Here is a 13,348-nt window from a genome sequence, read left to right on the forward strand (position 1 = left end):
CACTGTATTGGGAAGTTTTTAATGTTTGATGTTTTACTATGTTTTTATATATGCTGTAAGCTGCCCAGAGTTGCTGGGGAAACCGAGTCAGATGAGCAGGGTACACATATTATTATTATTATTATTATTATTATTATTATTATTATTATGCGCTACATTCAACCTGAGCTAAAGGTGGCTAAAGGCAAAGAGAAAACGAACGATTTAACAGTCAACCCCTCTTCCCAGGGAACTTCGGGAACTGGAGTTCTCTAGAGGGGAATGGGGGGGGGTCCCCTAACAACTCTTAGCACCCGTAATAAACTTCAGTGCTTTACATGTATTGTGTGAATGTGGCCTATGAGAATGGCCTCCAAAGCTCAAAGCTCTGTGAAGATTGCCTCCTTTTAAATGAATGGGCATGGTGCTGCGTATCTCTAAGCTGTTGATTTCTGCCTGTAACATGGTTGACAAAAGAATGCACAAAAAGTGCCAACCACCATCCTCTCCCTTTCTTCAAAACTCCTGCCCTGACCCCTGGATGCAGTGCTGCATAAGGCTGCACAAGCAACCCTTTAATGCATTATCTGATTTGCTGATAAGAATCAAGGGATCCCAGCAAATCAAAGGGAGTGAGAACAAGAGAATCTGGCAAAAATCAGTTCCGCTTGGATCGCAGTAGAAGATGGCTGAAAATTCCATCTCTCCGACCCCACAGGCTGATTTATGAGGCTGCCGAGGGGAGTATGCAGCCTCCCAAAGCCCCCCCAGGGTATGGGGGTGTGCAGTTTCACCCGCAGTGGCCCATTACCAGCTTCAACCTTGGAAGAAGGGAGAAGCGGGGGGCCCTGGGTGGAAAGCCCCCGTGGGAGTTCAGATCCCCCTGACACCATCTTTACGAGCGAAAACAAGCTCCATGATTTAAGAGAGAAATTAGATATGAGTCGTGGACATGCTTCAGACAAAGGAGGAGATTTATACTGCAAACTACAGCCACTGAGAAAACAAAGGATTGAAGAATGTCTTTTATCAGATTAGAAGGTATGCGACGGAACAGAAGGGGGAGGCTGGAATTTTATAATTGTGTTTTATATCTACTTAAAAAAGCAAGCGAAATCGGAATTAGACTTGTGAATTGAAAATATAAATAATAATCAAAGTTTATAATCGAGGATCTGTTTGGAATGTGGTCGAAGGTTCCCTAAATTTATGGATATCAGAGAGACGCAAGCTCGTTAGCAGTTGGAAACCTGTCAAGAAACTGCTGAGATATGACGCAGCTTTAAAAGCACTTTCAGCCATCTTAAGAGACAACCGGTCGTAACAGCAGTCAAAGGAGGAGGGAACCATAAATAAAGACATTAGATTTGTGTATAAGGTTGTGACTTGGCAAACCTTCCCTAAAAAGGCTGCTGTGTGCAGAAACATCTGATTTATTGGAACTGTTTGAGGATTGGGGTCGCTAGCTGTAAAGAAGATTTATGGATCTACAGACGGTCTTGGCAGGATGCCAGCGTGCGAGGAGACTATGCTAAAATCATAAAAGGGGACTATAATATAAATTCATATGGAGTTAAATATGATTTGATTAAAATTTGCTAGCTGGAAGGGACTCAGTGACTTGGAAAAAAGAAGAGAAGGAAAACAAGATTATTGAATAAGATCTGGACAACGGGAAAGAATTGCAACGTAAAAAGAGGGCCAGAGGCCTTCTGAGTCTGGAGCATGGGAAGTCGCTAAATTTGTATAATTTGGCAGAAGATTTGGAAAAATGTTTAATTGATATTTTTATATTGTATAATTGGAAGATGGGTTAGGTATTTAAATGGGAAAATCTAATAAAACTGTTTATTAAAAAAAAGAATCTGGCAAAAATCCACAGAAAGTGTGGGAACTTACATCTTTCCCAATCAGATCCTCCTTGTTTTCCACAATGCCCCACGGAGCAATTCCTATGGCACAGATGCGTCCTCTGGACTTGGAAGAATGATCTTTCAAGGCATCTCCAACGTGGCGAATGACACCTACAGGAGGGATCGAGTCCGTTAGAGTCTTCCCTGTGGGACAGCTGCACACATAACGGAGGGAGACAGAGAGGGCCTTCTCCAGTAAGAACACCCCCCTTCCTTTCTCATTTATTAAGATACTCCAGTGAGCACTTGCTCTATGAATCTTCTTTAATGGAGGAGACACCATGTTCCTCAACGTTTTCAGGAAGGTTGCTTAAAAGGTTTTAAACGCACCAAGTCTTTAGAAAGAATTGAGCACTTTAAGCCTCCACCCAGCAAAAGTGAGTCTTGACTCATTCCCAACGAAAGTGATGGAACTTATTAACTGGGACTGAGTCCCATTCCATTTCAGTTGTGTGCCTGGATGGGCACCTCAGAGTTACAGCTCATTAAAGGTCTGCTCTCACCCTCACCCTCCCAGCCTCCCTCTATCACAAGCACAATAAAAACCCTGCCTTATCTAGCAACCAGTGTTGGCAGTCTGACTTCCACGTGGTTCCACATGCAACCCACTGCAACTGGCCCGGCTTTTCACATAACTTGCAAGGTTATGACTTTTCTTCCACCTTTGTATGTGACACTCCACTTTTTGCCCTGACTCTGTCTGTTTTGAGGTGGTTTAGTATTTTAAAACTCAAAAGTTGGCAATAAGAAGCTCCACATGCACAAAGGTTGAATATAAGAGAGTGCAGGATGTCATCGTTTCGTTTTGTTCTCTGAGGTGTCCCATGTGAAACTGAAAATGGTATAAAAATGTCTTGTTAACTGTGTTGTCTGTTGAACCTTGACTGCAGACATGGTTCTTAAACAGGGATTTATACAGCTCCTAGCAAGGCTAGGCAAGGCTCCTAGCACAGGCCAAAGGAGGAGAAGAAAGGGGATGGAAGTCTGCGTTGTCCTTAAGAGCACACTGAGCACAGTTAATTCATTCTGCAAGAAAATGACACAGTTACAGCCCCTTGGATTAAATCCCTGCTCATCTCTCCCCACCATCCTGGCAAGAAAACATTATGTTGGGGACAGGCTAATAGTTTCCATCAACTAAAGGTGAGCCTATAAATAAGCAGGCCGACAGTGCACTTCTCACCTGTACTGACTCCCCCGGTGAAGATCCAAGCACCTGTGGTCATGGCCGCCTTGATGAGGCCCTTCCCAAACACTTGCTTCAGCTTGGGTTGCAGCTCGAAGTTCTGCAGTCCCCCGTGGATGGATATTAAGAGCTTGGGGAGTTCCAGCTGCCAGTCTTTCACCATCAGGTGGAGCAGCGAGTCTGGCTTTGTGTCATACGACACTCGGATGTACTGCAAGGCAGGTGGACACAAACAGCTTAGCAGCTGGGATCAGTTTACTTAAAGGATCTCTTTACCCCTTTGTAAATGCCACTTAACGTCTGCAAGAAATTTATCCTTCAGTGTGGCAGCACTGTCAACTCTGGAACTCCTGTCCACTGATATTAGGCAGGTGCCTTTGCTGTGTTGTTTTCGGTGCCTGCTAAAAACATCTTGGCCAGACATATAATTTTATTATGTAAATTTGTTGCAAAACTGCTGGTTTTACCTATATCTTGATAAATGTTATGTGTATTTGTTTTCTGCAGTGTGATTTTAATAGTGTTTTAAAAGAATATTTCATGTCGTTTTATGTACACCACTTAGAGGGTTTTGTTGATTAAGCAGTATATATGTATCAGATGCTCCTCAATCAGATCCAAAGTTCACCAAGTTTAGCTTCCCATACTGGCCAAACAGGTGCACACAAAGCAAATCCACAAGGCAGTACATGAAGGCAATGACTCTCTCCTAATGTTTCTCCCCAACATCTAGCATTTGGAGGTACAATCCCTCTGAATATTGAGGTTTTGCCAGCTAATGCAACTAACAGCTATTGATAGATGGCTTTTAAAGTCATAAGAGTCACTGGCCAACAGCACCGGGTCTTGCAGAAAGGAAAGTATGTGTTGTATGAATAAATATTTTCTATTGTCTATCCTAAATCAACTGCTGTTCTTTTTTATTTGGCCCCAAGCATAATGAAATGCAGAGTTTCATGATAGATTTTAGCTGAGATTCTGGCATTGCAAGGGGTTGGACAAGATGACCTTTGGGGTCCCTTCCAGTTTTACAATTCTATGATCATTCTAAGATCATGTGCACAGGCGAATCAGAGTGACACAGCAAAGGTAGCAAATGCAACATAAATGACAAAACAACAAGGCATCTTGTGGCACCATAAAAGACCAGGCTAATGTTTCAAGAGTAAGAGAGGGGAGGGGGAGGAAGGTGCTCAGCTCCATTCCAAAGACGCAAGGTGCCTTTGCCCAGTCTAAACAAATGGCAGACTATGGGGGACAGGACTGCACCACTTAAGATGATACAATTGACAGCTGTAACAACAGCAAAGACGCATCTCTAAATCCAGATGTAAGGAAGAAGAGGTTAATCAACCTTTTCGCCTCCGTTTGCTATATGGAGGATTCCCCTATCCTTGCTTACTGGGAAGCCTCCTCAGTTGGAACTCAATGGCACCTTTTACCTCTGCACTGCTTCACAAATGTCAGCAGTCTTAACATTTTGGGCTAGTTGGCAAAGGAAGAATTCACTTCCCCAAACTCACTTGAAACAAAAACTGGAATCTGGTCATATAATAATAATAATAAATAATTATACCCTGCCCATCTGGCTGGGTTTCCCCAGCCCCTCTAAAGACATTCCCCTTGCCAGGCTTCGGAAATCTACCCCTCTCTTCACTGGGCTATATTGTCTCTATTGGTGAAATAGAGGTTACCACTCCACGTACCATGGACTTGTTGGTGTGCCCTCCACCTTGGAACTCAAGACTTCCATAGGCATCAGTTGGGACTGCCTGGGTGTGTTTACTGACAAACCACTTCTCAGGCTGAGTATCCACCTGCTTCGTTGCTTCTTCTTCATTCTTGTTTGCAGTTATACTCGGAGGAATGGGGATGTGTTGTGTAAGAAGCTGGCCACAGCAGCACCTGAGGGCAAAGAACAGCTGTGAGCCTGCAGCCAGCTTAGAAAATTCCCTTCTTTTTGTTTGAAAAATCTACTAGGCATGTTGCTCCTTGTGGTGCAGGACGGGGACTTAGTTGATCACAGGAGTTTTAGTAGATTAATTAATGGATTGATTTTGCATATATTTTCATACAAGTAAAAAGAAAAGGCTTGCTTCCTTTGTTTTGGGGTGCTGCACATGGCTTGCAACTTCTTAGAATGGGTATTCCCTCCTGAATGAGAAAGGGGGAGGATTTCTCTTTTAAGACAGTGCTTTCCATCTGCAGTTTTAATGCTGAGTGGGGGAATCCTGACACCTGACTAATCAGGGCAATTTTTCAGGCATTCAAGTTTTGGGTTGTTGTTTTTTTTAAAAAAAGGATGAAGCAAATCAGTTAGACCCTGAGGAGGGAATAAAAATCACGTATCAGAGCATGTTCTGGGGCCAAAAGTATGCTCATCTTCTGCCAAGTTCCATGCAGTCACTGCACACACAGGCAGACACACAGCAAACTGTCAGGTCTGCTTATACCATCTAGAAGTCTGCCCTTTCTCTCTCAGTTATAAGGTGGCGGGGAAGGTTTTCAGCTGGGGCTCCCAGAAGCCAGACTCCAGCATCTTACCTTCTGAGTTGCTGGCAGCCTGAGCCCTCTGCTTCAAGGGTACCACTTAGGCTGCAGAGCCAGCCTGCCAGCTAACCTCAAGGGCCAGTCACAGTTTACCTGGCCTTATAAAGCCCTAGTCAAGAGCAAGTTGCCTAAACTTCTGAACACTGTCGCAACATTTTAATGACGTAGAATGCTGTCTAAATACCAATTTTTTAAAATAAAATAGCCCCCTGCGCCTTCTAGCTGCCTTAGAAATTGCCCCCTGCATGTCTTTTAATGTGCACCTGCTTTTTGCCCTCTTGCCATCTACTCCTGCCTTGGTACACAATACCTGCCTGTTTGTACCAGCTTCCTCCTTTTTTCCACTTGCACTGACTCTAGCTCCCCCCTGATCCTGGAGCCCAGCTGCCTGGAGCCTGATCCTGGCTGACACTCCCTAGTTGTTTCTGAGCAATGAAAGTGATTGCCCCAAATGCTGGGGAGGGAGAGCACCTGCCCCCCCCCCCCGGTTTTCCCATGAGGGCTGCTCCTCCTGCTGCTGCTGACAAAAGATTGCCTGTTTGGTGTGCAAAACCAACATGCAGAAGCAGAAGATGGGTTACCTGGTAGCATCTTTGCTGTTGGCAATTATGTAGATACACTCCCTCTTGAAAAAGGTTTTTTCTATCCAAGCTTTTTGACCCTGAGGAGGGAAAGAAGGAAAAAATAATTTGATGTCACATGGTAGATAGTGATGTTTACCCGAAAAAAAGGATGTATTTCAAGCTAGTTTACAAAAATGCAGCACATCTTAAGAGCATCTGTTGTGGTGGCTTTTCCCGACCTCCTATTAACCAGGAACAGAGGGGCTCCAAAGAGCAAATGTAGTCTCAAACGGTGTGTCCTTGCATGTGTGAAACTGGACCCCTTTGCCCTGACACATGGTAGCAGGTTTGGTTAAATTTGAAATAACAATGATTGAAGGAAGTCAAACAAATCACCCCCCCCCAGAAAAAAGAAATACAAATACAAAAGAAAAACAAAAGTAGAATAGTATATTTTGAAGAGACTTAAACCAGCTAAGTAGAGTGCTTAACTCTTAAGACTGTTAGGAAAGTCAACTTTTACATTGTACTGTGGAGACAGAGTCCTGGATTAAGTTAAAGGTAAAGGGGACCCCTGACCATTATGTCCAGTTGCGAACAACTCTAGGGTTGCAGCATTCATCTCACTTTACTGGCCGAGGGAGCCGGTGTTTGTCCACAGACAACTTCCAGACCATGTGGCCAGCATGACAAAGCTGCTTCTGGCAAACCAGAGCAGCACACTGAAACGCCGTTTACCTTCCCACTGTACTTTGATGTGCTTTCGAACTGCTAGGTTGGCAGGAGCTGGGACTAAGCAATGGGAGCTCACCCCGTCGCAGAGATTCGAACCACCGACCTTCTGATCGGCAAGCCCTAGGCTCTGTGGTTAGGTGAATTCAATTTATACATTGCTTCCCACTTAAAAAAAAAGTCTGGAACCATTTTACAACCAAAGTAAGAATCACATAAGCATTATTTAAACAAAACAGCAACCAAATTTAGCAGTACAGTGTCATATTATTGGTGCTGCTCAAATGTCTAGGAAATATCTTTGTTAGCAACAAAATTATAATAAAATTATGATAACATTGGTGCTAGGTGGGCCTCCCTGGGAAGAGCATTCCATCAACCGGGTGAGGTGGGGGCTACTGCAGAGAAGACCTGTTTTCTCATTGTCACCCTCTGGGCCTCCCTCAATGGGGGCATGCAGAGAAAGTCCTCAGGATCAGGGTAGAATCCTATGGGGAAAAGGTATATTAGTTATATAGCAGGTATACCTAGCAGCCAACTAGGAATACAAGACACCGCCTTATATACCAGGCCAGATTATCTGTCTAACTAATGGATACCCTAGAAAATTTCTCCAATGAAAATAAGGACATCCCATTCCATAATGATAATTTTACTATATACCCCACACATCTTACTGGGTTGCTCCAGCCGCTCTGGGCAGCTGCAAACATATTTAAAAACATAACAAAACATTAAACATTAAAAAAAAACCTTCCCTATACAGGATTGCCTTCAGACAGCTTGGGGGTCAGATAACTCCATACCCTTCGACATTTCTCCACTGAAAATAGGGACACCCTAAGGAAAAGTGGGCATTCCAGGATCAAATCAGAAACTGGGATGATGCCTGTAAATCTGGGACTGTCCCTGGAAAATAGGGAGCCTTGGAGGGTCTGCTAATGAAGTACAGTGGAACCTGCAGCACTGCGTCAGCACACGCGTGTGCCGCAATTTGGTGTTTCTGCGCATGCACAAAGCGCGATTTAGCGCTCCTGCACATGCGCGAGCGGCAAAACCCGGAAGTAACCCTATCTGGTACTTCCGGGTTTCCCGCAGTCCGTAACCTGAAAATGCGTAACCTGAAGCGTTTGTAACCCAAGGTACCACTGTATTGCTTTCTCTGATGGGTAGAAGCTCCCCTGAGTCCTAGGAGGGGGCAGAGAAGGCTCTTGCCTTTTCCATTGCCTGCTTGTCTGAGTTTTCTAACTGGAAGTGGCAGAGGTTGAATGTGGGGGCTTCTGCACACAAAGCATGGCCTCTGGCACTGAGCTATATAGTACTCGCTGCTGACAGGTAGACCTACAGCTGGAATCAAAGCAAACCCATAGAGCAGCCTCTGCCAAACTGGTGCCCTCCAGCCTGGACCAGCTGGGGTTAATGGAGTTGTACAGGCATAAATGGACAATTCTCCCAAATAGAGAGATGTAGAGCCCCCAAGGGCCAGTATTGGGACCTGCACATTTTAACTTGTTCATAAATGGCCTAAAGTTAAGGGGTGAGCAGTGAGGTGGCCAAGTTTGCAGATGGTACCAAATTGTTCAGGGTGGTTAAAACAAAAGAGAGATTGTGAAGAGTTCCAAAAGGACCTCTCCAAATTGAGAGAATGGGCAGTAAAATGGCAAATGCAATTCAGTGAACCAGGAACAAGATTTGGGGCCATAGTCAACGAAGATGTTAAACCAGTGTGCACCATGCAAATTTTTTGCTATTAATTTGCACAGAAGAAGGTAGAAAGGGCATATCCCCAGATTCCAGTAATCCAAACCATTCACTATCCCAAACTAGGATTCCTTGTTCTGTGTTTTCCCAAATGGTGATGTCAGGACTTCAGGATGTTTCACACGAGTAAGGGGCTCCAAACTCTGTGACTGGTTTTTACAGAGTTTTATTACATATATATGTACAAGACAGAGCTAAAAAGGTCCATGCCTGTTCAGTCTGAGACAGAATCCGGAAGTGCTGCTCGGCAGGACTTCCTCCAGCAAAACATCTGTGGTGCCCTAAATCTCCTCTTCTGCTCACGGCGTCCCCCCCCCCCCCGCTGCACAACTTGTGTGCGTGCACTTGTCTGGCACATGTGCACCTGTGCCAGACACCTTGAGCTCATGCAATGCTGCTGCCCCCATATTGCCACCCCATGGGTGGGAAAGCAACTACACACACACACACACACACACACACAAACACACACACACAAACACACACACAACCAACCCCCCTCCAACTGCTACATTTCCCTAGAAGAAACAACAACACATGTGGAGATTGAACCATAACAACCCTCCATTCATGGAGCACACAGTGAACATTCCCTCCTAGTCCAACACTTTAACTGTTGCACCACAACATACACATTGTTGTATGCATTTTTGTATAAAGCACACATTTAAAACAATTCCCCTCAATATAATGCATTTTTGTACATTATTTTCACTGATACATGCATTTTGTGCACATTTCCCCCTAATATATTTCCCCTTTTAAAAGAAGCATTCCTACGTTGGAGAACAGCATCACAAAATTTGGAAAAATGCAAATGTTAAAGAACAGCTGTTTTGGTGTGCATTTTGGTTCGGGAAGTGTGATTTAGGTAGGTCCACATCAAAAGCCAACTAATTTCTTCCCATAGCTGGTACCTGCATACTGCATATTCCTCATGTTAATGAGAAGACAAAAGCAGGTGCAATAAATTGCTGGAGTGAAAAGCCTACAAACATATGTACAGTAGGCCTTTGAAGTTTCACTGCTGTAGGATGCTTAATCCCCTTACCGAAAGCTTGATTATAATCCACTGAAAACACTGTAGTGAAAACATATACAGTCTTAGAGAAATGGCATCTTCTTGATTTGGCTTCACCTCTACACAATTGTGGAATGCCCAGGGGATGTTCTGCAAGATGATGTCTTCTTGGGATCTCCAGGAAGACGGCTAGCCATAGCTCCCTGGATGTTTGGGGAAACTAAGTATACTTCCAGCAGGAGCCTTTGTATGAAAGAACTCTGAAAGGATTATGACAGATTAATGGCAGTGTTCAGGGTCTTACCCTGCTCAACAGGAGAGGAAAAGATGTAGCACAGCCAGCAAAGTCACTATCAACCACAACACCACATTTTATGCCAAAGTTTAAGCCACTTTGGAAGTGCATCTCGGGTCAGTGGTTAACAATGGACCGTCCTCTTGTCTCAGCATCACCATCATCTTGCAGCTCCCAAGAGGATGCAACTGGAACCCCTTTTGTTGAATTTCTTACTAGCTGGCTGTGGAGGCAGCTCAACCATGAAGCTTCCCTTGGGGTGCCATGTAAAGGCCAGGGAATAAAAGCTTGCTTGGATGGTGCATGAAGGCCAGAAGGACAAACTCACATGGGATGGTTCCTTCCCTTCCAGAATTAAAAGCAAGCCAGCGTTCGAGGATCTGTGTGGTTCTGACACCAGCTGCCCGCCACTTTGTGCCTCCTGCCACCTCCACCTCCTGCCCCCTGGCAACAAGGGTGTGGGGGTTGTTCCCCCCCATCAGAATCTATTGCAGGACCCCACCAGCTACCACTGGCCAGGGCTCCTTTTACGATGCTCAAGGGAGGGTAGAAATATACAGCATGAGAAACATGCAGGGTGGGGAGGGGGTTACCTCTTTAAATGGGAACCATGGCCAGTTTTGGAGACAATATACTTCCTCCATGAAATAACTTTGGAGAAAAGCAAGTTTTGTTTTTTTAGCACCAATCCACAAATAGGTACCCAAAGTCACAATTCTGGTCATGAATCGTTCTATCAAAATCTGCCTGGATCTTATAGCCCCCTCCAAAAATATTCTAGCAGCTGATTCCAAATATTTTTAAAGGTGTGTGCATGTCCTCATTTAGTTACCACCCAAATTAAAATTTAAAGAGACATTTGGATATTTCCTGGTCAGGAGAAGGTTCACAAGAATTTCAGAGGAAGCAAGCAGTGTTTCGATAACTTTTCTGAAAAATTGTGTGTGTCTCCACACATTTGTGACTTACGGAGAACACCAGTCTATTTTGTTAATTAGTCCAGTGAATGTTGTCTGCTTCTTGGCTACACTGATTGTGCTACTGGGAATTTTGAGTCAATGAAGAAATTATCTATTTACATCTGGAATGAGAACGTCTGACTGACTAAATTTTGCCAAGAGCAAAATCAAGGTAAATTTGGAGGTTCCTTCCTAGGAGAAATATTGGAAGAATTTAAGATAAGCATGAATTTTGTTGGGAAGACTGTGGTTAATTCTCAATATGTGGTGGTGGTCCCTGCACGTCCCTGGCAAACACCAATGAGGTCAGGATTTTTAAATCCTAGAGACTGGAAGGGGCTATAGATTTGGGGAGGTGTTGCAATACCAAGGTCTCATTCCAGCATTCCCACATATGTTCATGAAAGCATCTTTAGCATGCTGGCTTCTAAACTTCACTGCTACTCTATCCTATCTTCTCTGGCAATATCTTTCATAGTAATTCTGCCAGATTCAACAAACCCTAAGGTACCGGTAAATCACTGCAGCTCTTGCACCCTCTTTTTCAACATCCAAAACATTCATCATCATCATCATCATCATCATCATCATCATCATCATCATCTTGATAAATGAAATGCACGTAAATAACTTTCAGTGGCAATGATGAAATAGGAATTTGAAATAAGTCAGCCTACCTGTTATTCCATGGAACATTTTACTCTGAAGAATGGAAAGATGGATACTGAACAGAGATAACCAGAATTAAAGTTTAAGCTTTTGTCCCACTTTCCTTTCTATTGCTTAGGTTGTTTAATCTCCTCTAAAGGCTAGGACTCGCAGGCTTTCTGAAGAGTGTCTCATATGATAAGCATGTGAGTTGATTCTTTGTTCAAACCGGTCTCATGACTCTTTTTGGAGGTAATCCTTTAGACGTCCCATGACTCTTCATCTCCCTGCCCGGAGGGAGTTTCCATCTCATGGCAGAACAAGGCACAACATACTGACTTTGATAGCACCCAAATCTCCAATTTGTTAAATCTTTCCCTTTTCCAAACAAGTGGCTTAGAACAACTTGTAAGAATGCTGGCTCGACAGAAAAGACCAGCTGGATTTGGGATGCTTGCAACTTCTAATCTGAAACACACCCCTCTCTGTTCTGCTGAAATTTCACCGCTCTCTGCATAATTGGGACAATTGGACCTAATAGCCCTTTATGGGGTCCTCATTAGGTGCACAGCTCAACATTCTTTGGAAAAAGGGGAAAGGAGGGCATATAGCATTAATTCTATCTAATCCTTTTGAGAGCAAATTGAACTTAGGCTGGATGTCAACATGAAAAGCAGTCAATAGGCCATACAACTGGGAACAACCACACTTATCCCTCCCCCATACAGTATCATTACTGCTGTGTGGCTGAGCTGGTTTTGGAATATGGCTGCCAACTTTAAATAGCAAGTGACAGCGTTTGGTGTTAGCATAGTTGTTATTGCTACTACAGGGAATGGCACAAAAAGAAATCTATTGCACCCAATAACAATCAGGAGTGCCAGCTTGGCCCTGAGGCCCTGGGTGCCATGCAGCGTGCATGGCCCTGGCACTGAAATTTGTGGTGTCTGGCACCTTCATGGGAAATTTTGTGGGTGCTTGGGCACCCAGGACACCAGGGAGCCAGCACCTATGATACTGATTCAGGGCACTGATCTTCTGTCTAGCTCAGTGTTGTCTACTCTGGCTAGCAGCAGCTGTCCTTGGCCTGCTCCCTTTGAAGTGGAAACACTAGGGGACTGGACCTGGGACTATGGGGCATGCAAAGCCTTCGCCACTCCTGCGTGTATACAAGCCCAAAGTTCAAGGCAGATCTTTCCGGCTAAACAATCACAAACTACATCTTCATTCTTCAATAACCTAACCTGCTTCTCAGGGTTGTTGTGAGGATGAAATCAGGAGGGGAACACCAAGCCCCTTGTGGGTAGGAGTAGGGATTAAAACGTTGTAAATAAATGCAAAATATCATGTGGGAACATATTGCTCAGAACACAGACACCAGCAGCTGCTAGTTGCCCCAGATGCTCAGACAGCCGATAGGCAAAGGCAGAATTATTGCTTTGCGTGACACTTCCCTTAAATGCAACAATCCCTTCCACTCAGCCCCACTCCAACAATATTCTAGACTCCGGTTAGCAAAGCGTGTTTCGCTTGCAAAGATAGCATCCACATGGGGAGAGGACCCATAGCTCTTCATGGTCACATGAAGTGGCCTTAGGCTGACCCAAAGTTTTGGATCCCTGGTCCATTGCCTGCCAGTCTGGCTAACACTAATTCTCCAGGGGGCATAGGTCTTCCCCAGTTCTGTTAGCTGAAATCTATTGTGGAGCTGTCAAGGCATGTGCTGTACTCAGGCTACATA

At 44.3% G+C, this 13,348-nt stretch overlaps 1 protein-coding gene across 1 annotated transcript in view; it reads right to left on the bottom strand.

Annotated features, from left to right (window-relative positions):
• TRPM1 (transient receptor potential cation channel subfamily M member 1) overlaps positions 1-11,792 on the bottom strand; it is a 62,941-nt gene extending 51,149 nt beyond the window's left edge. Inside the window, exons 1-6 of the mRNA XM_060283006.1 lie at positions 11,637-11,792; positions 9,736-9,965; positions 6,210-6,289; positions 4,785-4,983; positions 3,076-3,289; positions 1,879-2,003 (exon numbers count right to left, since the gene is read on the bottom strand). Coding sequence (XP_060138989.1) covers positions 1,879-2,003; positions 3,076-3,289; positions 4,785-4,983; positions 6,210-6,289; positions 9,736-9,780 — 663 coding nt within the window. The 5' untranslated portion in view covers positions 9,781-9,965; positions 11,637-11,792. The remainder of the gene's footprint in view (positions 1-1,878; positions 2,004-3,075; positions 3,290-4,784; positions 4,984-6,209; positions 6,290-9,735; positions 9,966-11,636) is intronic.
• Positions 11,793-13,348: the final 1,556 nt, after the last annotated feature.

Source organism: Zootoca vivipara, chromosome 14 (assembly GCF_963506605.1).
Source record: "Zootoca vivipara chromosome 14, rZooViv1.1, whole genome shotgun sequence".
Taxonomy (NCBI): Eukaryota; Metazoa; Chordata; class Lepidosauria; order Squamata; family Lacertidae; genus Zootoca; species Zootoca vivipara.